This window comes from Rhinoderma darwinii, chromosome 8 (genome assembly GCF_050947455.1).
Source record: "Rhinoderma darwinii isolate aRhiDar2 chromosome 8, aRhiDar2.hap1, whole genome shotgun sequence".
Taxonomy (NCBI): domain Eukaryota; kingdom Metazoa; phylum Chordata; class Amphibia; order Anura; family Rhinodermatidae; genus Rhinoderma; species Rhinoderma darwinii.
In genome coordinates this window covers 103,576,015-103,603,399 of record NC_134694.1, presented here as the reverse complement: position 1 = coordinate 103,603,399, position 27,385 = coordinate 103,576,015, and the positions used below count along the sequence as shown (strand labels likewise).

Here is a 27,385-nt window from a genome sequence, read left to right as displayed (position 1 = left end):
ACAGACAGATAGATAGATAGATAGATAGATAGATAGATAGATAGATAGATAGATAGATACAGTGAAGGAAATAAGTATTTGATCCCTTGCTGATTTTGTAAGTTTGCCCACTGTCAAAGACATGAACAGTCTAGAATTTTTAGGGTAGGTTAATTTTACCAGTGAGAGATAAATTATATATAAAAAAAAAAACAGAAAATCACATAGTCAAAATGATATATATTTATTTGCATTGTGCACAGAGAAATAAGTATTTGATCCCTTTGGCAAACAAGACTTAATACTTGGTGGCAAAACCCTTGTTGGCAAGCACAGCAGTCCAACGTTTTTTGTAGTTGATGATGAGGTTTGCACACATGTTAGATGGAATTTTGGCCCACTCCTCTTTGCAGATCATCTGTAAATCATTAAGATTTCGAGGCTGTCGCTTGGCAACTCGGATCTTCAGCTCCCTCCATAAGTTTTCGATGGGATTAAGGTCTGGAGACTGGGTAGGCCACTCCATGACCTTAATGTTCTTCTTTTTGAGCCACTCCTTTGTTGCCTTGGCTGTATGTTTCGGGTCATTGTCGTGCTGCAAGACCCAGCCACGAACCATTTTTAATGTCCTGGTGGAGGGAAGGAGGTTGTCACTCAGGATTTGACGGTATATGTGCCCTTAGCAGAGAAAGACCCCCAAAACATAATGTTTCCACCTCCATGCTTGACAGTGGGGATGGTGTTCTTTGGGTCATAGGCAGCATTTCTCTTCCTCCAAACACGGCGAGTTGAGTTAATGCCAAAGAGCTCAATTTTAGTCTCATCTGACCACAGCACCTTCTCCCAATCACTCTCAGAATCATCCAGATGTTCATTTGCAAACTTCAGACGGGCCTGTACATGTGCCTTCTTGAGCAGGGGGACCTTGCGGGCACTGCAGGATTTTAATCCACAACGGCGTAATGTGTTACCAATGGTTTTCTTGGTGACTGTGGTCCCAGCTGCCTTGAGATCATTAACAAGTTCCCCCCATGTAGTTTTCGGCTGAGCTCTCACCATCCTCAGGATCAAGGATACCCCACGAGGTGAGATTTTGCATGGAGCCCCAGATCGATGTCGATTGACAGTCATTTTGTATGTCTTCCATTTTCTTACTATTGCACCAACAGTCGTCTCCTTCTCACCCAGCGTCTTACTTATGGTTTTGTAGCCCATTCCAGCTTTGTGCAGGTCTATGATCTTGTCCCTGACATCCTTAGAAAGCTCTTTGGTCTTGCCCATGTTGTAGAGGTTAGAGTCAGACTGATTAATTGAGTCTGTGGACAGGAGTCTTTTATACAGGTGACCATGTAAGACAGCTGTCTTTATTGCAGGCAACAAGTTGATTTGGAGCGTGTAACTGGTCTGGGGGAGGCTGAACTCTTAATGGTTGGTAGGGGATCAAATACTTATTTCTCTGTGCACAATGCAAATAAATATATATAATTTTGACTATGTGATTTTCTGTTTTTTTTTAAATATAATCTATCTCTCACTGGTAAAATTAACCTAGCCTAAAAATTCTAGACTGTTCATGTCTTTGACAGTGGGCAAACTTACAAAATCAGCAAGGGATCAAATACTTATTTCCTTCACTGTAGATAGATGGATAGATAGATAGATAGATAGATAGATAGATAGATAGATAGATAGATAGATAGATAGATAGATAGATAGATAGATAGATAGATAGATAGATAGATAATGAACGTCACTATTGTAAGAAGAATCAGCAGCAATGCCCATTTATGTATTTATTTATAGTGTTTAGGTGACATTAGTGTTCGCAGTGTGCTGTCGCCATTTTCTTGTGTGTTGTATAAATTTGCCGTCACCGGCGTTCTTGCACCCATCTACACGTTTTGTTTCATTTTGTTGGAATGTGCTGATAAAATTTTGTCATCTCTTATGTGATTCATATATTTGGGGTTAGTGACTGCCTCCATTTTTTGATCTTGCACTCCTCCTATTCTGCCCTGGGTGATTTTATTAGTTTAATTCTGGTTCCTACCATCCCCAGGTATATGTAGGCTTAGTCCCAGTTCTGGGAGTACGAGCAGCGTAGGGACCCATCTTATAGAGGTCGCCTTGTTGTGGCAGGTGGGCTCACAAGATTTGATCAAAATGTGCTCTAAGAACCTCACATTGTAAGTAGATTCCGCAGCAATGCATATTTATTTATATATAGTGTTTAGGTAGCATTAGTGTTTGCAGAGTGCTGTCGCCATTTTTTGGTATTAGATAGACAGATAGATACGTAGATAGATAGATAGATAGATAGATAGATAGATAGATAGATAGATAGATAGACCATGAGCAAGAACAGTATATTCGCCCCTTTGCTCTTGAATATCTTAGGGTAAACCCTTACATCTGCTTATAAAGTGGCAGCGGGCCCCCTAACCTACTGGGCCACTGTGCAGCTGCACAGGTTGCACCAATGGTATGTCCGCCACTAGATCGATAGATAGAAGTGGTTAGAAAGTGGTTGCAATGCTTTGGCTATGGACTACTATGGGTTATAGCATTACCACGCACTAATGCTGCATACCAATGTCATGTAGCCCTCACCTTAGATGTTACATGGTCACAGATACAATGGTATTTAAGCCCCTGGGGTATTTTGAGCTGAAGTTCATGTAAACTGACCCGTGTGTGCTTCTATGTTTTTAGCCGGCACTCATTATGGGGTTATGTCTGCTGCAGACACAGGATTGTCTTGTCAGGCCGGGGCAGAGGTGTTATTAGGGTGACGGTGGACAATACCATGATCTATTACATCTCGTTAAAGGGAAAAGGTCAAAATCTGGAATTTCCCATTGTAATTTTTAGGATCTGTTTACAATAGAGTTTTTTTCTCTACATTATTCTGTTCCGTTATTTTACCTATAAACCTACTTTTCTTTTCATTGATGGCCCATAGATTTATTTGGGAGTCTTCTGATGGCAAATACCATAAATTGGCATCAGTAAGCCTGTTCCATCAGGAAACATTTTATGGTGATCATCATACTGTAGTTTGCCATGCTACTCCATATGCTGATGTAGAATAAGTATAGGATTGTTTTCCTGATCTGGGGGGGGGGGGGGTATATTTATCTGTGACATCCTAATTGTCACAGATCAAGGTAGACACTTTCCTTCTGCACAGGGCTGAAGAACACAACTGTGATGAATTCCCATTGTCTCTTATTACGTAGCACACAGCATCTTCCTAATGCTATAAAGTTCATATTGCTGTGGGCCAAAGACTCGTACGGCCGATAGTTATTTCTCCCAACCCACCCCCCCATGCTCATACACGCTCGGCCGAGCCTGCGTGTGTTCTCAATAGGGAGAAGGACTAAAGCCGCTGCCAGACTCCTCTGGCAGTGGCTTATCTTCTTGCAAATAAAAGAATGGGGCATGTTGGAATCCAACAGTCCGATCCCTCTCTCCCCTGACATCAGCCATGAAAGCAGAGTTGGGACACCACCATGCACTTTAGATGGACGGTCAGTCCCACCGAAATTGGCTGGTTCAGCTAACATACATATAATGTGTATGGCCTCCTTAGGTGATGTGCAAAAACAAAAATATTACTTATGCCGGACATTCTAGCTACACATGACAGAGCAAGAATAGAGAAGCAGCCTGCCAAGCCTCCTGACGTCTTGAAGATCTAGGGTTCACCGAGTTCGTGGTCCCTGTACGGCAGTATTACGGACTCTAGGAACTTTTTGTCCTGATATATGGCACCTCCATGAGGCAATGTATTCTCTGACCGAATATCTTCGTAATACAGCATGCAATGGAGCACGTCATGATCTTTTTTCATGTGGAATTAATGTATAAAATAGAAGACATGCTAAGGTACAGTATGGACCCTAGCAGCCCGGGTACCATATTAGATCCGTACAACACTGATCTATAATACAGTCGTGTGCATGAGCCCAGTGTATGTTCACCTTTGAGCACCATTATAAGGTTTACATATAGATAGAATCTACTTGAAAAGATCAGAGACTTTGTTTACACCTAGTGTAACTTGTATCTTATATTGATCCTGAGTTGCAGCATGTATGATACTCTAGAGCTGCATTCACAATTCTGCAGGCTTCATAGCAGTTGGAGCAGTAGTAATCTATGTGTCTATAACAACAAAATCATGGGTTCCAATAGAGAGTTTATTTCTTGTTGGGAATCCATGGGAAAATAATAGTAGCATGTTCCATCACATGCAATATTACAAAGGTATTCTCGCATAGAAGCAGGGCCCATGGGTCCATAACACAAAACCATAAGGACTCCATGTGCCACCATACATGGACAGAGGCGAAACTTGAAGCTCCTGGGCCTCACCTACTACTTATAATTTATGGTATCATTGTTTGTAAAAGAGAGCCCTTTGGGGCATCTGCTACCCCTGCACCCCCTATAGCTTTGCCATGTGTATGGACCCATTGGGCCAGTTTCAGTTGGTTTTATTAAACCCCTATTTTAGCTAGACTCCCTATGGTTCTCCTGAACATTTACCACCATGGGGTGCTATGGTGACCTAAGTATGGTTGGTCTATGGGGGTCCGGGTGTTAAGTCCGTAATATGGACTGTTAAAGGCTATGTACACCTTTGACTTTGTTTTGTTTTTAAATAAAATTGTGCATCAGTGTGATTGGTTCAACTTCCTAAATACATTTTATTAAAAATAATTTTTGAGATACAGCTGCTTTGTATCCTGTATATACAGCAGCTGTATCTTGCGCTAAATCCTGTATCTGTCAGATCAGCGGGACTGACGGGTTCAGTGCCAGCGGGTCCTGGGTGTCTCTGACACACAGGATCGAGCTGTTAACGATCACATCAAGGTTCATAACTTAGATGTGATCGATTACAGGTGGCTTCTGCGTGACAGAGATATGCAGGACCCGCTGTTACTGAACCCGTCAGTCCCGCGTACCTGACGGTTTCAGGTCTTAGCGAACGATACAGCTGCTCTGTATACAGAATACAAAGCAGCTGTATCGCAAAAAGTAAAAATTATTTTTCATAAAATGTACCGGTATTTAGGAAGTTGCACCAATCACACTGATGCACAATTTTAATAAAAAAAAGTAAAAAAAGATGTTAAAGGTTTACATAGCCTTTAAATACAGGTGCAATACACCCTTCTGAAACTAGCCTTTATTCCAAACGTACATACGTAGTTCTTGGAAAATTTCCTTTCTACAGTTCGGAGCCGACACATCCCCCATGTCCCAGTTCACACAAACACCTCTGTGATCACCGTCCTAATCTCCCACCTCAACGCAACAAGCCACATATCCAGTTCTTGGCTACTTTATTCTAGAGCTGTAAACAGAGAAAGGCTTGTTCTACCAGATCTGGCGTCCTCCACATCAGACACACATAAATAGCTGGGACCCAGTCGCTGTATTTTATTATATGTTAATTGCTTATTATATTATTGGGGTTAATGACAATCCTGCTGCTGTGTATTTGTGTAATGGAGAGGATCGGTATAGGGGGATTAGTGACATATATACAGCAGTGGCAGCTAAACCTAGAACCTGGATTTCTCAAGAATCATATGACTCAAATACAATTTATACAGGTAATTACCCAAATAAAGGAAGCCTTTGTGTATATGAGGGGAAATAAAGTACAGTTGGGGTCAATGTCAAACGTTTCATAGCGGGAAATCTGCAGTAAATACTATAACAGCAGAGTGGATGAGATAGAACCAATGTCATCCACACACTGCGTAAATACTGAGCTGAAAAAAACGCTCAGAAATTGCGGAGTTTTATTCCGCAGCACATCAATTGTATTTGCGTAAACACTGCTTAATTGTTGCGGGTTTTCCCCATTGAATTAAATGGGGAGGTAAAACCCGCAACAAATAGCAGTTGTTGTGTTTTTTTTGCAGCGGGTCCGCAGCAATTCCGCCGCAAAAAAAACTCAAAAAAAAAAATCTTATAGTTACCCAGAAGTCTGTGTTCCTCTCTCGAGTGAGGCGTCCTGTGATGACGTTTCATTCCATGTGACCGATGCAGTCAATCACTGGCTTGTGCGGCGGTCACATGGGATAAAAGTCATCCCAGGAGGCCGGTCTGGATGACGTCAGAGTTTGATCCCATGTGACCGCCGCTGCATGTAATCACAGGCTGCAGCGGTCCCCTGGGATGAATCCAAATAGAGAGACGAGACAGCACATCCAAAAAATAAGGAATTTATTCACCCAAATATGCAACGTTTCAATCCAATAGGACCATTCTCAAGCAAGTAAGGTCCTATTGGATTGAAACGTTGCATATTTGGGTGAATAAATTCCATATTTTTCGGATGTGCTGTCTCGTCTCTCTATTTGGATTATATCAAGGGACTTTGGATCAGGTTCTGTTGAGACTTGCACCCATATAATCGTATATCTGGTGATGTGATATCCCATTGTTTGACATTTCCTGGGATGAAATGACTAAGTGCTGCAGTTTTTCACAGCGGACATTCTGGGTGAAAAACTTCACCATGCATGGTGCGTTTTTTTCACCCAGAATTGCCTGCGGCGTACAGGGCGGATATGCTGCATGCTTTTACGCAGCATATCCGCCCCGCGTGAACTCAGCCTTAAGGTGCCTTTCACACATGCCAAATGGCTCCGTCTTTTTTCCAAGTGGCCAATTATGTGTGTTAACAACCCCATCTTGTATGGTGACGTCCATTTTGGATCGTTGGAATCCATCTTGTGCCCGGAAGGAGCCATTTTGAGATTAAATAAATCATGGTTGCTTTAAAGCTAATATCTGTAAGGATTGTCTGAAACGATTCTATGTTGTTTTTAGTTCCTAACCTAGATGCTTATATTTAGTCTCTCTCTAGTATGGAGAATATAGATAAATATTTTCCCATTTTTGTGTGATAAGGAGCCACTCAACCTTGAGGCCCTGTTCACACTGAGTTTTTTGCAGGCAGAAAATTCTGCCTCAAAATTCCGCCTCAAAATTCCGCTGATCTGCCTGCACGTCATTTGCCGCATTTTTCGCCCGCAGCCATTGAGCGCCGCTGGCGAAAAACCATTCTCTGCCTCCCATTGATGTCAATGGGAGGTCAGAGACTAAAAACGCCCAAAAATAGGGCATGTCGCTTCTTTTTCCCACGAGCCGGTTTTACCTCTCGCTGGAAAAAAAACACCTCCGTAGGTAGGATGAACAGACTGGAGACTACAGTCATACTATGTTCTCATTATTATGTGCGGAATCCAAACGCAAGACAAACAAGCAGCTCTCTATCAACTGATCACAAATATTAGTCCAGGGTGTGATCACACTGTGTCATCCAGTAATAATGTCACAAGTAATAATTACACTGCTAGTGCTATAGCAAGAAAATCTTTACTTTGTTAGTTACCAGTCTTCCTCGGCAGACATTTCTGTTCTGTCACTGGATCTTAAAGGGCAAATCTACATTGAAAGCAAGACTTAGTCCATGAATGTTACAGCGAGCCTCTGCTCTGTAGCTGGTTCCCCAAGGATTAGATTTGGTGAGCCTAAGGTTAATGTATGCTTGTATAATAAAAAAACTGCATATACAGCAAATCCCATATATACTTCTAGTATCAGGATCCCAAAATGCATAAGCAGCTCTTAGGCCACTGTGCAAAATGTGTAAGAGGGCCCCCCCCCCCCACATACTATGTGGCATTTATAATACTGGTGTCTTCTTATGTAGAGGAGGTGCCTTTGCCGTAATTTAAGGCCCTTTTACATGGGCTAATGATGGGCAAACGTGCGTTTATATGAACGCTCGTTTCTTATCATTGACCTGTGTAAACAGGGCAACGATCAGCCGATGAATGAGTAAACGCTCGTTCATCGGCTGATGTGCTCGTTTATATGGCCAGTAAAATGGTCGCTAGTCGGCATCACATCTACCTGTGTAAACAAGGAACGATGGTAATAATGATCCCTCGTCCCCATACATGACCGATCATTGCTCCTTGTGGAAGGAGCAAACGAGCGCCGATCAAAGAGCAGTCTCATTGATCGCCGTTCGTTTTCACGCCACAAATCAGCCTGCGTAATTGGACCTTTAGCGAGTACTGTAAATCCATCCATTAGGACCTTATCACTATACGAAATGTGTACTAAGTGTATATACTTGTAAACTATTTCATTTATGAAGCTGTGTGTATTTTTGTACTCGTGTGTTAGTAGAAATCGTACATTTTCAACTCTTGTCTAGCAAATGTTCTGCATAATTGAACTCTTCCACATCCTGTCTAAATTATTAGACGGTTTACAGCGGAAACCAGTAAATGCTGCCACCAGCTACAAATAATTTCACAGCAGAAGAATGAATACCTGCCGTGCAGTGTAGCAGTACAGAGAACCAGCCAAACCACCTCACTGAGCGCAGAGAGATAATACAGACTATAGAAGGAGATAGAGCGTGTGTCCGGGGGTGAGGGGGTGGAGGAGGGGTGATCATAGGTAAATCAGTTGGGAAATCACCCGCTTCCTCATTGGGCATGTAGAAGGCAGCGACAGCTTCTTATTTAATGTCACAAATTCAACTGCTGCTTTTCAATCATTATATATACTGTATATATATTACTGTATATATATATATCAATTATTTTTTTTGTATTGTTTTTTTTTTATTTATAGTTCATGCATGGTAATATTATCCACCCAAATATAACAATTGTCTAACAATTAACTGAACAGTGACAACAACATAGTATGATCTAAAATCTAAAAAGTAAGAGTTTGATGAAGCTGCATATAGACATTACAGTTTGGTCAATCACCTTATAGACAACCGGTTGACTCCACCGACAGCATAGCAGATTTTATCACCTGTATTTGAGTGATGGTTTCATACATGCTAGTACCTATTTTGGCTGACATTGCCATTTGCCCCTCACCCATAAACTATTTATGCCCATGTCCACAACCAGTTGCATGCCCAAGAACAGCCAATAGAAAAAAATCTAACCTATCCATTTTTGATAGATATCTGCTAGGTTGTTGGACTAGGGGACACATTCTCTGCTAGTCCTCCAAATCAGTCAAAATGGTTGGTTATGGCCGACATTAATCTAATAATTGGCATCTTTAAGACGGCCATAGTTCGACGGTTATCTTACTGACAACAATTAAGTGAGATATCTACTTGTCTTTGGACCCCCCTGGCTGGTGAAAACCACACAGCCATCAATGTTATATATGTATACCATATACCTTATATATGATATACAATACAATAGTGATTTGGAGGAAGCAGCATCACCTGTCTGAACGTGACGTCCTAATTTAATAAAGTGGACATAAATCGGTGGACCGGTGAGATCTCAGAGATCTAGCCAGCAGAGCATTGAGCACTCTCCTTCCCCCATCTCATAGGTAATAGAAGGATTGTGTTAATAACCTGGAGATTATCCAATAATTACTGAAAGCTCTTAAGTCCTTCATGGATGGTTGGATTCTTGCCCGATCAGTGGCCTCAATACACAGCTCTAATCAGACAAGAACTGGCCGTGTATAGTATTAAGCTGGCCATAGACAGCAAATCCCTGCATTGTTGGCAGACCCCTCCAGCCTTTAGATCTAAAGGTGAAAGAGAATCACTCAAACATACAAATTACTTAGGGTATAAGCAAGGGCATGGGTACCTATGCCCTTGCCGAGTCCCTAATTAATAGCGGTACCCATGCCCTTGCTTATCCCCTAGGAGAAGAAGAATCAGCCAGATAGTCATACCACCCTTCTCTTCTACAAGTGATGGGACGAAAACACGGTGGCAACAAGTTTTGCTCCTTCTTTCCATGGACTGGAACATTGTTGTAACGCTCCATATTGGACTATAGGCCTAAGAGCGTACCTGGATGCCGGTACCCGGTTAGTGTAGTCGGAACTTGGATGACGTGTTAAGGACGATGTAGTAGAGTAGCACAGCGTAGCAGGACGTCTCAGGGACAGTGAAGCAGAGTAGCATAGTGTAGTGTGACTTGAGTGACACCATGCAAACTTGTTGGAGAAGGAGTTGCGCACAGCACAGGAGTAGTTTGGCAGCTAGCAAAGAATGACTGGGACCGTTTTTGAGTTGGTGCGGAGCCTAGGGAATGCCCCTCTTCTTTGGCATTAACAGGTATGGACTTTGCCGATAAGATTCCCAGGTCGCTATCCCCAGGATTGTCCCCAATAAGCGTTCAGGCTTAAGATGTGAATGGGCGTGAACTATCAGTAACAGGTGGGCAGCATCAGGAGACAAGGTCAGGTTGATGTTGGAGGTCGGTACACAGATAAATCAGATCGATCGGAGTCAAGACAAAAAGCCGGGTCAAACACAGCAAAATTACAGGAAACAACAGGAACAAACGCCAGGAAACACATCGCCCGGACTGATAACCAAGTGAGGAATTCCCCTTTAAAGGTCCAGGAGGAGTGATGTCATGTGCAGTACGAGGCCCCGATCCTGCAGGATTTTTATATGACGCCTTCTTTGCAGATTAGGGGATTGCAAATAATAATATCTGACCAAATAACTTTCAGCTAGCAGTTATTGCATATCTATGGTCACAATTTTATGCTTTTTGTGTTCATTGATCAATGGTGTTGTTACTGTTGTTGGGGCTAAAATATACACTTTATTTTAACTCAGTAATATATAGTTGATGAAATTCTATATGTAAACATATACGGTACGGTATATCACATGGATCTAGTGTGACCTGCACTGACCCTGCTGTTTCCACTAGTATGTAATATGTTTACAAGCTGAACAAGCTGCTGACCTACGATCGGGCCCTGAGCCAAGACACATAGATGCACTTAGTCAACGTGGGGCCACGCTATGGAGGGTGCACAGTCAAGGCTTTCAGTACGGTATTTCCAGTAACGCTGAAATCTGAGACACAGCCCAGCTCGGGGTCACATACATAAAAAACCGTTTGTCTCATCGTCATTGACTTACGAATATAATGGCCATCTACTAAATACCAGCTCTAAGGACACACCATAAATATAATGCATTTCCTACAAATCAGAGGGGAATTTTCCGCCACTCATCACTCGCTAGTTCCCTTATATTAAATTTTGACTACCACAAAAGTGTAGTTAAACCTGTAAACCTGCCTGTGACGTTATTACTCTTAGTTCTAAAGGGAGGTGACCCATTAAACATACTGTCAATAGTACATGAAATGGGAAGGACCTGACCTATTAAATTAAACTTGTTTTTCTCAATTTCCGAGTCGTAGTTTAATTATATCTTAGGGTCGGTTTATACAGAATAATATAGGCTTTATTCCAATGTAGATCATCTTCTTATTCTCATTTATTACTGTCCACATATTACTATTGTAATAATCACAGTAAACGGTTCAGGAAAGTTTTTGTGCAAGTCGAATAATGATCAATTACACATATTGATTATTGCCGTCATCTGAATTTCTCTGCTGATTCATTGCTTTAGTCCTTGCATGCAAACCCAACCTTAAAGGGAATCTCCAATTTTTAATACCATGTTGTTTTTAGGTCCAACATTCTGTGCTGATTAATTTCTCAACATGTCTTTGCAGAAGTTTGAGCTTTGTGTTTTTAATTTTGTTATACGGAGCTCCAATTCCAGACATAGAACTAAATGATAAAATTCTTTATGCCTGCAGCCACCACTAGAGGGAGCGTACTGCATACTGTTTTGTCATTGATTTCAGTGTATAAACAGTATGCAGTACGCTCCTTAGCTCCTCAAAGTGGTGGTTCCAGACAGAATTTCATATTTTTCATTATTTCTAAGCAGGGTTTTGGAGCTCTATATCGGGAAAAGTCTATAAGCAGAATAAGATATATTAAGAAAATTTCTCAGCACTGAATCTTGGACCTATTTAGATTTGAAAATGATGTTTAAGGGTGGATGTTCTTTTTAAGTTGGCTGTCTCTCCCAGCTCGCTCGACTCAGTAATATCCGATGGTCCCTAATTGCGTCTTTCAAAACCTTTAGACTTGACTGTCTCGAACATATGCAGCCTCTTGTATTATCAGTTTGTTACCTGTTGCTGTGTGGCAGATTATCTTCTATGAAAGGGTAAAGCTCAGCTAGTAGATGTGTACACATAGAGATGTTTGGACAAAGATCTAGACATTTTCCAGTACCCTGGAGGGAAATACATGGGATTATGGAGTCTGATATATTTCTTATGTTTACTTTTATTCACCAAGTGTAACCGGAGTACAGGTGTTACCGCATATGTGACTGGTAATAAACTGATCTGTCAGAGCAAAACGAGTTTATGAAGGGTGGAAACACTATCAAAGGGCTAGGACTTCCCAACATTTCCATCTGCATTCTGCTCGCAAAGATAAGGGAACGTCTCCAGGATATTTGCATGTATATGTTAACCCTGTATATCCTTACACAGAGAAGCTCAACAAACTGATCCATAACCCCATTGTGCCTTGCAAAATGTCAGCATTGAGGCCACTGGGTCAATTATTGACAGTAATCAAACACAGGAACCATTATTTATTGTAGGTTAAGGGGTTGCTGACTTTGTGCTGGGACCCCCAACAACAAGCTGTAATCTGCAGAACCTATTATTCAAGTGTTAAAATTGCTTGCAGCTCCTCCACAGGGCGGATGAAGCATTACACAATGTCTTTTAAAATCAATGGCTTTGTAATATGTTGGCATGTCGGGTCCTTCAGAGAAAGAGATGCTCTTTGAAGCTTCTCTCCGCTATGGCTTAGGCTATGAATATGGACCCTTACCACAGGAGGACATTGGACAACCAAGTTGTCCAGAGACTGAGGAGTTCTGGATTATGCCATCATACCTAGATTCAAGATGCAACAACACACAACTTTGGGTTACTCGCCCACGCCTTTAAAAAGGCGCTTTAGTATTATTCTATACTATTTTTACGATGCAAAATAGTCTACAACTTATTACACAAAGTAAATTGACTCTTCATCTGTCAAACAATTTCTAGTAATAATTAAAATATTCATGGAATCGATCATTAACCCCATCGGAAACCCTAGTACTCACCCACAGTGGTCACCAATGTGCTGGAGAAGAAGAGGGATGATGCCATGTCCCATTTGCTTTCATTAGATGCATTATTCAACACTGAGACCCCAAACTTGTTGGCGCTGATCACTTTCTCCAGGAAGGCTTCTAAGCCACTCTCGTTCACACATGGACTGTTATGAAGAAATATCTGCTTTAGCTTTTTTAGCTCCTGGCGCAAACTTTCCTCATATGGAGCTTCAATAGAGGAGACCACCAATGCACCCAGAAAAAGATAGGCCACATAGCCAATTATTAACAATGTAAGCACCAGCCAGGACTTCATGTCCAAAGAACTAGATAAAAGAAAAGAGAAAAAACTTGGAGTTTACTAAACTTTCTGGTATTTGCTGATATTGGAAAATATTGTAGTAATTATGCTGACTTTGGTAGCATGTTCTGCTTTGCACTCAACATACTAAGTATTACAAGTTTTATGCTGTCCTATACAAGTATGACAAATATTCCCTCCAGAAACCACATCATTTATTGTAAAGCAAGTCTTATAGTACAGTAATGCCTAATGCACACGACCAAGTGTTCCGTCCGAATCTCATCTGTGATTCGTAGAGAGATAGGACATGTTCTATCTTTACACGGATCGGAGTGTTGGGTCCGTTTTCACTGAAGTGAATAAGTCCATGAAAACTATCGGGAGCCACTCGGATGCTGTGAAAAATGTCCAGTGGCACTCGGTTGTGTGCAAGAGGGCTAAGGTTCTGTTCAAATCCACGTGAAGGAACCTCCGTCGCAGATTCCTTCATGTACGGCAAAACAACAGACACGTGACAGAAACCCGACAAACCAATTAAAGTTAATGGGTTCCATTGGGCACCATTGGTTTCCGTCATGCGGCTAAAAAATTTTGTTGTTCTGCTCCCATGACGGAGCAGAACAACAGAAAGCCCTGACACAGATGTGAACAGCGCCTTAGATGTTGTAGGGTTTAGGGTTGTGATCAGCTATGGCAGAGCTCTCTAACCTTTTGTAAGTTGCAAGCCCTTTTCCAATACGACGGGTGATGTTGAGCCCCGCTGAATATTAAAATGGAAAAATCCTATTACAGATATGGGTGATATGGCTCTTGGGATTGGTCATATATTTATGCTGCGGTGCGCAGCCATCGCAGTAAGTATATTCATACATTCATGCTCAGCCCCAAGTTCCAGTCGCTAATTTACCCTTTTGGCTCTATGCACAGTAATCGGGAGAAAAGGGTCTATGAGAAGCTGGAGGTCAGGAGGGAGGCGGGGAGCCCTCAGACAGGGCAGCATAAATATCTGACCGATCCACTTTAACTGCCAGTAATTTGGTTTTGACTCTGGTACCAAGTTCTGGCAATGTTATGACTACTCTGGTGCCACTACTGTTCAATAGTATCAGCTGCCAACAGCCTATAGAGCCACAAGCAGGGGGCCCAAGAACCACTTTTACTACCACATCAACAATCCCAACGCATAATTTTAGTTATATAGTTGACCATTCAGCATGGTGTGATGTAAGAAGTTATGTCTCTTATGTCTATACCAACATGTGCCATTTATTGCCCAGGTTGGAAAGCGATGGTATTCGCTGCTCAGAGCTTCTATAGACAGGATGGTTTCCCACCGACCGCCAGTGCATTTTATCGGCTCGGTTCAGAATAGGGTTATGGTTTGGATGGTGGTATTTACATATTTAGAAAGAAACCCATTTGTAGGAAAATTGTAGTCTATAGATGACTATGTAGGGGTTACCTGTCATGTGGGGGGCACATCTGGAGAATTAACTCATTATGCACTTATTAGCAATTGAAATACTTTAATTACAAAAGAATGTCCCACCATGTAACCCGGGGAGGCATCAGTTTAGGACCCCTCATTCTGCATCTAGGTGTGATCACATACTGTAAATTTTCTAAGGTACTTAGCACTTCCCTGCAGACTTGTTGTACTATACAACTGCAATAACTCATTTACTACACAGTGTCTTATTATAGCTATTGTATTAAACATCTTTGGTAAAGATGTATATAAAGCCCTGCAAGGTATACATGGACATCTAGTTCTATTCTATCTGAATCGACCACTTACAACTTACAGAGGTATTTCATTTGTCGTCTCCCAGTCCCACTAGGACCAGTAATAAATCTTATAGACCAGAGGCTGCTATGAGGCGTCTAAACAGAGAGTGGACACATACCAGGTTGGTCTTGTCCCCATTTTAATGGATGATGAGAAGCAGTGGTGTAACAATGGCAGTGGCAACCAACTGCCAGGGGAAGGGGACTTGTTCTGGATCCTAACAGGCCCCTCTACCACATCAGGCCTCAGGACACAAGATTGTGACACGACAAGACCATTTATGCGTGTACGGCACAGACCTTGTGTGCCAGGGCCCGATTTGGAATGGGGGGCATTGTGTGCTGGCCCGTGACGACAAGAGAAGCCAGGAGCGAGGAGAAAATGCCTGTTGGTTATTTTTCATGTCTGATTTGAAGTCCGATTTAGAGGGTCAATGCTCAGGGGGAGCCCATTTTAAAGTGTGGCATGTGGCCCAGTACACTGTAGTTATGCCCCTGGTGACAAAGCAGCACAGGGATGTGGCTTCTACAAGTGACGCAACATTAGCAAGCAAGGAGGTGGAAAATACCAAGTACTCTAGACACGAAGCTGTGATGGGGGTACCAGGACCTTCTATAACAGGTGGTTAAGATTGTGGTGGTGTCAAGTAGCCCCTGAAAAGGGCCTAATTTTTATCTTTGCTATGTGGTTCTCTATGAACACCATGATCTAAAGAACTGTTACGAGTATTACAGATTGAAGAATATGATTTTATTTTGGCTGCTATGTGGTGTTTCTCTAACTGGCCCTCATGAGCCATGAATTGTCCAGTTTAAGGAACAGTATCCTACCCTCATCATATTATGTACTGTTTAGGGACATCATTAAGTAGGTCACATTGGGTCACCCGCCTAAGGATTGGAAGATATATAGAGCACTTTTAGCCATCAGAAGAACTTGACATCAGACAAGTCTTCAAAGAAGAGGAAAGGCTCAGACCCGCACTACTGTGAATTCAAGGTTTCTTGTAAGACATCTTGAATTCATAGCCCGAATAGAGATAAGTTATAAAACTGCATGGAACCGATAATTACCATTTGGCTAGTAGTTATTCTAAGTTTCTGAATTCTCAAATCCTTCCTGAATTCCCTGAATTCAAATGCCTTGGGACAGCTCATAAACATTTCCCATGCAAATTATCAATAACTTTAAATGAGTCATTCAGTTCAAGTTCTCCGACATGTTCTAGCATTGATACTCATCTCTGTTGGCTTTTCTCATTGGGGTGAAAGACACTAAATAGATTTATATGTCAAGACTATTCACAAACACATACGTCAAGGATATATGTCTGTACTATACATAAGGCAGTGGTAGTAGGAAGTTTCTGAAGGCAACATCTATAGAGGCGTCCTGTCCTGAGCCAACAGATGATGTATTGAGACACACGGTATTTCATATATCTGCCCTTGATGGTCTCTATGATAAACTATTCTTTCTAGCAGAAACTTAGGACACCCTTGAAATGACGTAGAGTCTCCGGTTTGCAATAACTGACTCTCTCGTGTTTTGGAAGGAAACAGTTGTTTTTCGCAACACATAGAAATCCCACAATAAAATAGATACAACACAAGCAAAAGAGATGTCTAATGAAGTAAAGCACTAAGTCTGTCACTTACCTGCTCAGTCTCTGGTGCCTCTTCGAGGTCTCTCAGCTCCTTCTTTGAGATAGGCAGTCTCGGTTCCTTTTACCTCTATCCTAGATGTCTCTTTTTTTTCACATTCAGACCTGCCTGTCTCTATGTATACATATTTATGTCTCAGTTTTTCCAGTCTCTGCCCTGTTCTGCGTCAGTCAGATCTACTCAGCAGTTACCCGTCTCTCTATTTGTACCTCTGTCTCCTGTGGGTGCCCTCAGCTTGTCTACTGTGCCCACTCTCTCTACACCTCCCTTCCCCCTCCTGCTCACTTTATTGCCCTCTCCACCTCTGAACAACTAAAACTTTTATAGGAGAGGAAAAGTCAGAACTTCCTGAGAGTGCAGGGAGGGAGGAGAGACAGCAGCCACTGAGGGAGGGAGGAAAGAGACCTAGTGTGTAGGAGGAGAGACAAGTGAGGCTAAAGAGAGATGATCATTATAAGAAAAGGGAGGAGAGATGCAGGGTTAGAAAAGAGACAGTTGTGCAGGAAGAGAAACAAGAGGTAGCAAAAATAGAGAGCGATAGATATATAGATATGTGATAGATAGATAGATAGATAGATAGATAGATAGATAGATAGATAGATAGATAGATAGATAGATAGATAGATAGATAGATAGATAGATAGATAGATAGATAGATAAATATGACATAGATGACAAGATAAATAAAATAGAAGAAAAGATTGCAGCACTCTATCTTGTCCTGAGGAGAAAAGAAAAAACGAAACAGAAAACCTACAGTACTTATTCATTCTGACCACTAGGGGCACATATTCACTTTCCATTTGCACGGTGTTAATATTATTTGTTCCAATGGCCAGAAATCATAAATGCTTTTATTTTGTTATATCATCATGGTCAAGCTGGATTTACACGAGCGTGTGCGTTTTGCGCGTGCAAAAAATGCGTCGTTGTGCGCGCGCAAAGGTACTTAACAGCTCCGTGTGTCACCCACGTATGATGCGTGGATGCGTGTATGCGTGATTTTCGCGCAGCCGCCATCATTATGACACTCTATTTAGATGTTTGTAAACAGAAAAGCACGTGGTGCTTTTCTGTTTTCATTCATAGTTTTTACTGCTGTTGCGCGAATCACGTGCGTCACATGGAACAACGCACAAATATAGGACATGTCCCGCGTTTTACGCAGCGGACACACGCTGCGTGAAAATCACGGACTGTCTGAACGGCCCCATAGACTAACATAGGTCCGTGCGAGGCGTGTGAAAATCACGCGCGTTGCACGGATGTATTACACGTTCATGTAAATAAGCCCTCAGGGTAACATTTCTTACTTTCAATTCCTCTCTTGCTAACAGAGATAAAATAGTAAATAACATAGACAGAGGAGGGGAGTTAGGATGTGAACATTGATGTGAATGGTCATTTGAATCCACACAATGTCCCTATGACAACTCCTATGAGAAATAAAGATAGTAATCTAAAGGAACAACGACAAACACTGTTCTGCATCCTCAGCGCTGCACCATAATTAGTCAAGAAGAAGAAGCAGCGACTGCAACAGCGTAAAAATCATATTTATGAATCACTGACTGTCTACTGTTATTATATCTAATAGTGTTTTAAGTGACTGACCAAGAATGAATGACTGTCCTTGTGAGAGTGTCTCAGTCCTCCTTACTGTGATGTCACCGCTGCATCCTGAGTCATGTATGTAAGGGTATGTGCACACACACTAATTACGTCCGTAATTGACGGACGTATTTCGGCCGCAAGTCCCGGACCGAACACAGTGCAGGGAGCCGGGCTCCTAGCATCATAGTTATGTACGATGCTAGGAGTCCCTGCCTCGCTGCAGGACAACTGTCTCGTACTGAAAACATGGTTACAGTACGGGACAGTAGTTCCACGGAGAGGCAGGGACTCCTAGCATCGTACATAAGTATGATGCTAGGAGCCCGGCTCCCTGCACTGTGTTCGGTCCGGTACTTGCGGCCGAAATACGTCCGTCAATTACGGACGTAATTAGTGTGTGTGCACATACCCTAAGAATCACATTATCTAGTTCTGCTAAAAGTGAACATGATTCATCTGTGATGGATGAATGTGCTCCAGGTAACCTAGGATTAGGGGAAATCAATTTACCTTGAACGGCAACTTTGGTTTGACGCAGAAATTTTATTTTGACAGTTGCATCTCTGTTTCTCTATTTGGGTGTTCCCATTTTTGGGTGGGATGTGTTTCGTAACTCTTAACTTGCCTTTTACATGTGGTTGCCAGGCAGCTCCTCCCTAGCAACCAGTCTGTGACAGATTACTCAGGTCTTCAGATCAACTGAGGACCTACAGTGGAGGAAATAAGTATTTGATCCCTTGCTGATTTTGTAAGTTTGCCCACTGTCAAAGTCATGAACAGTCTAGAATTTTTAGGCTAGGTTAATTTTACCAGTGAGAGATAGATTATATAAAAAAAACCAGAAAATCACATTGTCAAAATTATATATATTTATTTGCATTGTGCACAGAGAAATAAGTATTTGATCCCCTACCAACCATTAAGAGTTCAGCCTCCTCCAGACCAGTTACACGCTCCAAATCAACTTGTTGCCTGCATTAAAGACAGCTGTCTTACATGGTCACCTGTATAAAAGACTCCTGTCCACAGACTCAATGAATCAGTCTGACTCTAACCTCTACAACATGGGCAAGACCAAAGAGCTTTCTAAGGATGTCAGGGACAAGATCATAGACCTGCACAAGGCTGGAATGGGCTACAAAACCATAAGTAAGACGCTGGGTGAGAAGGAGACAACAGTTGGTGCAATAGTAAGAAAATGGAAGACATACAAAATGACAGTCAATCGACATCGATCTGGGGCTCCATGCAAAATCTCACCTCGTGGGGTATCCTTGATCCTGAGGAAGGTGAGAGCTCAGCCGAAAACTACACGGGGGGAACTTGTTAATGATCTCAAGGCAACTGGGACCACAGTCACCAAGAAAACCATTGGTAACACATTACGCCGTAATGGATTAAAATCCTGCAGTGCCCGCAAGGTCCCCCTGCTCAAGAAGGCACATGTACAGGCCCGTCTGAAGTTTGCAAATGAACATCTGGAGGATTCTGAGAGTGATTGGGAGAAGGTGCTGTGGTCAGATGAGACTAAAATTGAGCTCTTTGGCATTAACTCTACTCGCCGTGTTTGGAGGAAGAGAAATGCTGCCTATGACCCAAAGAACACCGTCCCCACTGTCAAGCATGGAGGTGGAAACATTATGTTTTGGGGGTGTTTCTCTGCTAAGGGCACAGGACTACTTCACCGCATCAATGGGAGAATGGATGGAGCCATGTACCGTCAAATCCTGAGTGACAACCTCCTTCCCTCCACCAGGACATTAAAAATGGCTCGTGACTTCGTCTTCCAGCACGACAATGACCCAAAACATACAGCCAAGGCAACAAAGGAGTGGCTCAAAAAGAAGCACATTAAGGTCATGGAGTGGCCTAGCCAGTCCCCAGACCTTAATCCCATCGAAAACTTATGGAGGGAGCTGAAGATCCGAGTTGCCAAGCGACAGCCTCGAAATCTTAATGATTTACAGATGATCTGCAAACAGGAGTGGGCCAAAATTCCATCTAACATGTGTGCAAACCTCATCATCAACTACAAAAAACATCTGACTGCTGTACTTGGCAACAAGGGTTTTGCCACCAAGTATTAAGTCTTGTTTGCCAAAGGGATCAAATACTTATTTCTCTGTGCACAATGCAAATAAATATATATAATTTTGACAATGTGATTTTCTGTTTTTTTTTAAATATAATCTATCTCTCACTGGTAAAATTAACCTACCCTAAAAATTCTAGACTGTTCATGTCTTTGACAGTGGGCAAACTTACAAAATCAGCAAGGGATCAAATACTTATTTCCTTCACTGTATATCCTCCGTGCTCAACCTGTGATACATGCCATGTTTACAGGAGGTAGTCGCAAGGTCTTTACAGGGGCAGCACAGTGTGTGATCATAGACTTGGGGGTACTTTGATTTATTTGAGTTAGGGGTACTTGGCTTTGAACCTTTGAGAGACACTGCTCTATCATTCTGCTTTACTAATTGGCTACAATATTCAGTAAAAAAAAAAGTACAATAATGAAACCCTGTCAAATGTATGCCAAAAAAAAAGGCATCAAAGAACCCTATGGGACCTTATATATTGCTTAACTTTTTACTGCCGTTCAAAGACGTATACTTTTAGTTTAACGCCGCCATTCCTGCGTCCAGTCCTTGGTTTTCATCTCCCCAAAATGGCCGCCACAATCTCAGGCTTCCCTATGCTCAGATCTCATCGACGCTGGTCCATCAAAGGGCAGAGAAGGGAGTGGGGGCAAGTCTCAAACTTCCTAAGGAAGCTCTCCATTAGGAAGTCTGAGGCTGTGGCACCCATTTTTGGGAAGATAAAAAAAGGGGACCAAAACGCAGAGACGGCAGTCAGATCGTTTAGGAGTAGGTTGCCATGTATGTTGACTATACATTTGCAATGTGTAGTCACATTTTTACTTTTGAGTGGAGGGCCATTTTTTTGCCCTCCTTGGATCCACACAAGGTCTCCATGACAACACTGCACCGGATGACAGGAAATGCTGTCAGTAATGCAGTCTCAGGCTTTGGTCCTATATTAAGGGGCAAATGCAGGAGTTTAATGGGGGGTGGGTTTTCACATCCGTTGAAGTTCACAACAGAGACAGTAAATGTTACCGATAATACAGACTTTGCCAACTTTCTACATAGATGACATCACACATCTTTACATGAGGTGGGTTTGGGGTTAGTGATAGTGCTCCTGTCATCCTCCTTGTAGTCTATAGTGGTTTAGTGGTTAAGCCTATCACGCATCACGACGTAATAGCACGTCCTGGTGCAGGAGGGGGGTGATGTATGGAGCGGGCTCACACACTGTGCCCGCTACATACACTGCGGGTGTCAGCTGTGTGTTACATCTGACACCTGGGACTAACGGGCAGGAACAGTGATCGCACTGTTCTTGGCCGTTTAACTCCATGGATGCCGCAACCATCGGCATCTAAGGCGCTAGAAAGAGGGGATGGCCCCTTCCGACAGCCTATCATGACGATAATTGTCAAGGCAGCCCAAGGGCCTAATGAAGGCCTCCAGATCTGCCTTCTCTCTGCCTCTGTTAAGCCATGCCTCTGGGGAACCTATGAACGAAACCCTGACTGAAACAAACGGAAACCATGGGTTTCTGTTTGCATCACCATTGGTTTCAATGGTGACGGATCCGGTGCAAATGGTTTCCGTTTGCCTCCATTATGCAAGGGTTCCGTCGTTTTGATGGAATCAATAGTAGAGTCGACTGGTGATGCAAAACTCAATGGTGATGCAAACGGAAACCTATGGTTTCCTTTAGTTTCAGTCAGGGCTCCGTTCATGGGTTCCCTTGACGGAAAGCACAGACGGAACGACTGAACGGAGCCCTGACACAGATGTGAACGAAGCCTTAGCTGCAGCAAAACTGCATAACAAACAGCTTAGGCAGAACATCAGATGCTGTTTTAGAAACTTGGAGCAAGCTTATATTTAACCCCTTACCGCCGCAGCCATTTTTCAATTAGTGTCCATTTAATTTTTTCCTCCCCACCTTCCAAAAGCCATAACTTTTTAACAGCACATATAATGTACTAGGATACGGGAAAAAATTATTTGTCGGGTAGAAAATGAAAAAAACAGCGAATCCTCCATTGTTTTTTTGCGCTTCGTTTTTACGGAATTCACCGTCCAATTAAAACGACATTTTTACTTTATTCTGTGGGTCAATACAATTATGGCGATACCAAATTTATAAAGTTTTCTTCTATATTTTACTACTTTTACAAGGAAAAAACTAACTGTGAAAAATAAAATTTATTTTGTGTCGCCAAATTCTGAGAGCCATAACTTTTTATATTTCCCTTGATTAAGCGGCATGAGGGCATATTATTTGTGGGATAAGCTGTAGCTTTTAATGCAACCATTTTGGGGTACATCCAAGGTTTTGATCACTTTTTATTAATTTTTTTGTGGGACATAAGGTGACCAAAAAAATTGCGATTCTGGAGTTTTAATTATTTATTTATTTTTACGGCGCACACCGTGTGGGTTAAATAATGATATATTGCAATATTTCAGACTTTTATAGATGCGGCGATACCAGTTATGTTTATTTATTTCTTTATTCACAATACTTTAGGAGGAAAATGGGAAAAGCTTTTTTTTTTTACTTTTAATATATATTTTTTGTACATTTTTACTTTATTTTATTAGTCCCCCTAAGGGACTTGAACCAGTGATCGTTGGATCGCTTGAACTATATACTGCAATACTAACGTATTGCAGTATATCGTCTTTCTGACAGGCTTCTATTAAGCCCTACCAGAGGCAGGGTTTAATAGGAGCTCAAAGATGGCAGACCTGTGGGCCTTCATTAGGCCCCCAGGCTGCCATAGCAACCATCGGCACCCCACGATTGCCCCGCTGACGGGGTGATGGGCTGTTAGAGGGAGTCGCCCCCCTCTTTCTAACGATTTAAATACAGTGTTCGCTGTTGACCGCGGCATTTAATGGGCTAAACGAGCCGACACCCACAAGGTATGGAGCAGGCTAAGCCCGTGAGCCCGTTCCATACTTCCCCTACCCGGCTATGACGTAGGCATCTGTCAAATGTCGGGAAGGGGATAAATTATATTATAGCAGATGAGATATTTCCATTCTACAATATGGTGCAGTAAGGAACAAATCTCAGCCATATTCAGATATTCAGTAGTTGGCAGCAAGCAATATGGCCGCCTGACTGCTGTGATGTCACAGAGCTATGGATCAGGGTTTGGGTCCCATTTTTCTAAAAGACTGTGATGTCATAATGACTTAATAAGTTATAGAAGGCCTGAGCACTGTGACATCAGCGCCATTTCCTGAGTTGATGCTTTTGCTGATACTTCATTTTGGTTTGTGGAAGAGTGAACTAGTTTGTATTACATATCTAGTGTTTACTTCCCGAGCTTCTTATTGATCTTTGATCAAGCCCCAATAACACCGGGGCCTCCTGAGAACTTAGTTCTCCAATTTTCCAACAACCCAACCTCGGGGGTTACTAAGCCATGAGTGCCCGAGAGCTGCGTCAGCTGATCGCTGACAATGACGCATGGCTGAGCCGACCGGAAAATCAAGGTAAGTGAAATGTTTAGATAGAGATAGACAATATTCCCCCATAGAGGAGCTTTCCTGGGAGGGGTTATCCCCGGGGTCTGTTGGGCAATGTTTTAGGACAGACAGCGCATTCTCCACATCCCATTCCTATCCCTTGGGGGGCAGTTTTACCTTCAGCCCAGTTCTACCCCTGCCTTGTGATGTCTACAGAGAAGAGATGTACAGAGCAGATTTACTCATCCCAAAGGAACACTAATCTATGCTGAGGTTCCCCTCCCCCTAAACCCCATAGCAGCAGCAGGTCCGTCCCTATGGCCAAAAAGTGATATAATTTATTATATTTTAAAAATGTGTAATTTCTTTCTAGGTCAGGCCATATTAATTGAAAGACTGAGGTCTACCCAAAGAGCCACAAATGCTGTCACTGCGAGGACAGGGGGACGGACCAGAGATCCTCCGCGGCGCAGGGGACAAGTAGGGACCAGAGAGCGAAGCCGCTCTCCACAAAGACCCGTCCCTGCGGAGCCCTCCAGGAGAACAGGAGAGAGCAGCCGTCCAGCAGGTGGATCTGCAGCCAGACCTGAATATGACCTTCCAGGACCAAGTCATATTCCACCAAACCGCAGCCCCAGAGATATTCCAATCAGCTCTCCAGAACACCCCCAAAATCCAAATTATTTATATTACACGCTGATTACACGGCGGGGGGTGAATTTATTGCCAACACCGCCACAGGCAACGCCACGGCCCGGCAGGAGAACGCTGCAAATCCAGAACCTCCCAACAAGAAATGTAACATCTGAAGAGGAGGCGCAGTCATGTATCATCTGTATGACTGAATATGAGATCGGGGAGCAGATCACAGTGCTGCCGTGCTCCCATAACTTCCATCAGGGCTGCATTTCTACCTGGCTCCGCTCCAACCCTCGGTGCCCCCTGTGTCGTGCCCGCTGCTTCCAATGAAGCACTAAAAATAACTAAAAGCTTCAAGAAGGAAGTGAAGAATATGGCGCTGACAGGGGAAGAGACCGGCTTATATTCCAGCCCAGGTAAGAGACCGCAGATACATTAATATTGTATTATTATTAAAGCTGCAAAAAAAATAAAAAAATCATCATTATTTTCCTGACAATTTGGTCTCTCCTTAGTTTACCATCAGATTTGGTCTCATCTCATCAAGCATGAAGGGCTATGAACAGCGAGATCCCAAAGACACCAGACGGTAAGTCACCTATTCCCTCCTCTATCTGCGTCCTATGAGATGTACATTGTATGTGACATAAAAATAATTTATATTTTCTCCTTTTTCTAGAAAGAATCTACAAATCTAAAAATAATTGAGGAGGAAGAAATCACCAAGTCTGGAAAACATTAAGCAATCGGATCAGGACGACCTGAACTACAAGTAAGTGGATATTAGAATTTGCTTTCTTTTAGTTTCCAGTTTGTATTTACTTTTGATCATGAATCCATAGATGTGATATAATAACATGTTCTCTTTCACTTTTCAGAAATCTATAAAAGTCACTTCCAGGTCACGTCCATCATGATCGGAGGATTCCTCACCTGCTGCATAGGAACACTGATCCCACCATGTGCGGTGATCCTGAGAACAGCGACATCTCCAGTCCTGGATGTTGTCATATATTCTATTCAATGGCAAATTATTCCTAAATATAAAAACTATTTATATCTGGTCTGTAGAGTTATTGTTTACTATATACACTACACACTGCAGCTGCTGCAGAACCTTATAATACACACCGCAGCTGCTGCAGAACATCATAATACACACCTCAGCTGCAGTATAACATCATACTACACACCACAGCTGCTGCAGAACATCATACTACACACCACAGCTGCTGCAGAACCACATAATACACACCTGAGCTGCTGCAGAACACAAATACCCCCAAACCCTCCCAACAAATACACGTTGTACATGTGTCAGACAAGCGCAGCACATACATTGGACACAGCAAATAAATGGCACACAATTGGAGACGTGCCACGCGGTATATATGTCATACACTGCACAAATATCACCACACTATATACATGTCATTAGAGCAGTACAGGACATGTAGTACCACACTGAACTGTAGAGAGGCGCTACTATACAGCCAATCACAGCATGCACTTAGTAATACCGGGGTTTTACCAGTAAAATGCCCATGCTGAGTGTCTGGATCTTCCAGCCAATTAGGCTACATTTACATGAGCATGACAGATTTATGCTGCGCTTTCTGTCCGTGTGCGTTGCAATTTTTCATCAGTGTGCTTTGCGTGTGGCGTGTGTTTTTCACGCCCGCGCAAGCACTTCTTTTTTTATTTCTATCTAATTGATGCATGAAACAAGGACAGCACACGCACGTGTGTCCGTCGTTTTCACGCACCCATTGACTTCAATGGGCGACAAGGTGCGTGAAAACGCACCAATATAGCACATGCAGCGAGTTTCACACAACGGACACTTGCTGCATGAAAAATCCCGCATGTGTGAATAGCCCCATTGAAATCAATGGGTCGGTGTGCTGTGCGTTGTTTCAACGCACAGCACACGGACGAGAATCACGCTCGTCTGAATGAGCCATTACATGCGCTGCCGATCCAGGCTATCGGTGGCATTGTATGTAGTGAATGTGGCTTCAAGTTAAACGGCCCAGGAAATGTTGAAAATATTGTATCCTGGGAGATCATCATGGCGGTAATGGGTTATTATCACGATGCTGAAGTTCTAATATCCTTGGAGGTCTATGGTGCATTAGTGGTTAACGCTTACAGAGGACCCGTCATCTCTCCTGACATGTCTGTTTTAGTATTTTCCATAAAGTCACTATTCTGGAGCATCTTTTGTGCCATTCCCCTGTTATTTCTGCTAGAAATGTATTTAGTTTGCTATGAGGTCTTAAAAATTTTTACTTTCACCCCTTAATACCGAAGGTATTTTAAACCTTAAGACCGAGCAATTTTTTACGTTTTTCAATCGTCACATTCAAAGATCTATAACTTTTTTATTTTTGCGTCTACATAGCTGTATAAGGACTTAATTTTACGCCATTTACCGTGTGGTATAAATAACATAATAACTTTATTCAGCGGGTCGTTACGATTGCGGCGATACCAAATTTATATGGATTTTTTGTTTTCCTACTTTTACACAGTAAAAACCCATTTTTTTTAAAAAAATTATTTGCTTTTGTGTCGCCATATTTTAAGAGCCATAACTTTTTTATTTTTTGACGGATGCAGCTGTATGAGGGCTTTTTTTTTTGCGGGACGACTTGTAGTTTTTATTGGTACCATTTTGGAGTAGATGTGACGGTTTGATCACTTTTTATCAAATTCTTTTGAAGGCAGGATGAACAGAAAACAGCAATTCTGGCGGTTTTTTTATTATATTTTTTA

General features: G+C 42.3%; 1 protein-coding gene and 1 long non-coding RNA gene across 2 annotated transcripts in view; one reads left to right on the top strand and one right to left on the bottom strand.

Annotated features, from left to right (window-relative positions):
* The window catches only part of KCNK6 (potassium two pore domain channel subfamily K member 6), a 29,428-nt gene extending 12,324 nt beyond the window's left edge, over positions 1-17,104 (bottom strand). Inside the window, exons 1-2 of the mRNA XM_075836060.1 lie at positions 16,788-17,104; positions 13,046-13,362 (exon numbers count right to left, since the gene is read on the bottom strand). Of these exons, the coding sequence (XP_075692175.1) occupies positions 13,046-13,352 (307 nt within the window). The 5' untranslated portion in view covers positions 13,353-13,362; positions 16,788-17,104. The remainder of the gene's footprint in view (positions 1-13,045; positions 13,363-16,787) is intronic.
* A 6,650-nt stretch (positions 17,105-23,754) lies between these two features.
* On the top strand, positions 23,755-25,652 carry LOC142658822 (uncharacterized). The gene is made up of 5 exons (XR_012850194.1): positions 23,755-23,995; positions 24,342-25,023; positions 25,123-25,196; positions 25,287-25,379; positions 25,486-25,652. It is a non-coding gene; the product is annotated as an uncharacterized LOC142658822 (long non-coding RNA).
* The last annotated feature ends 1,733 nt before the right edge of the window (positions 25,653-27,385 follow it).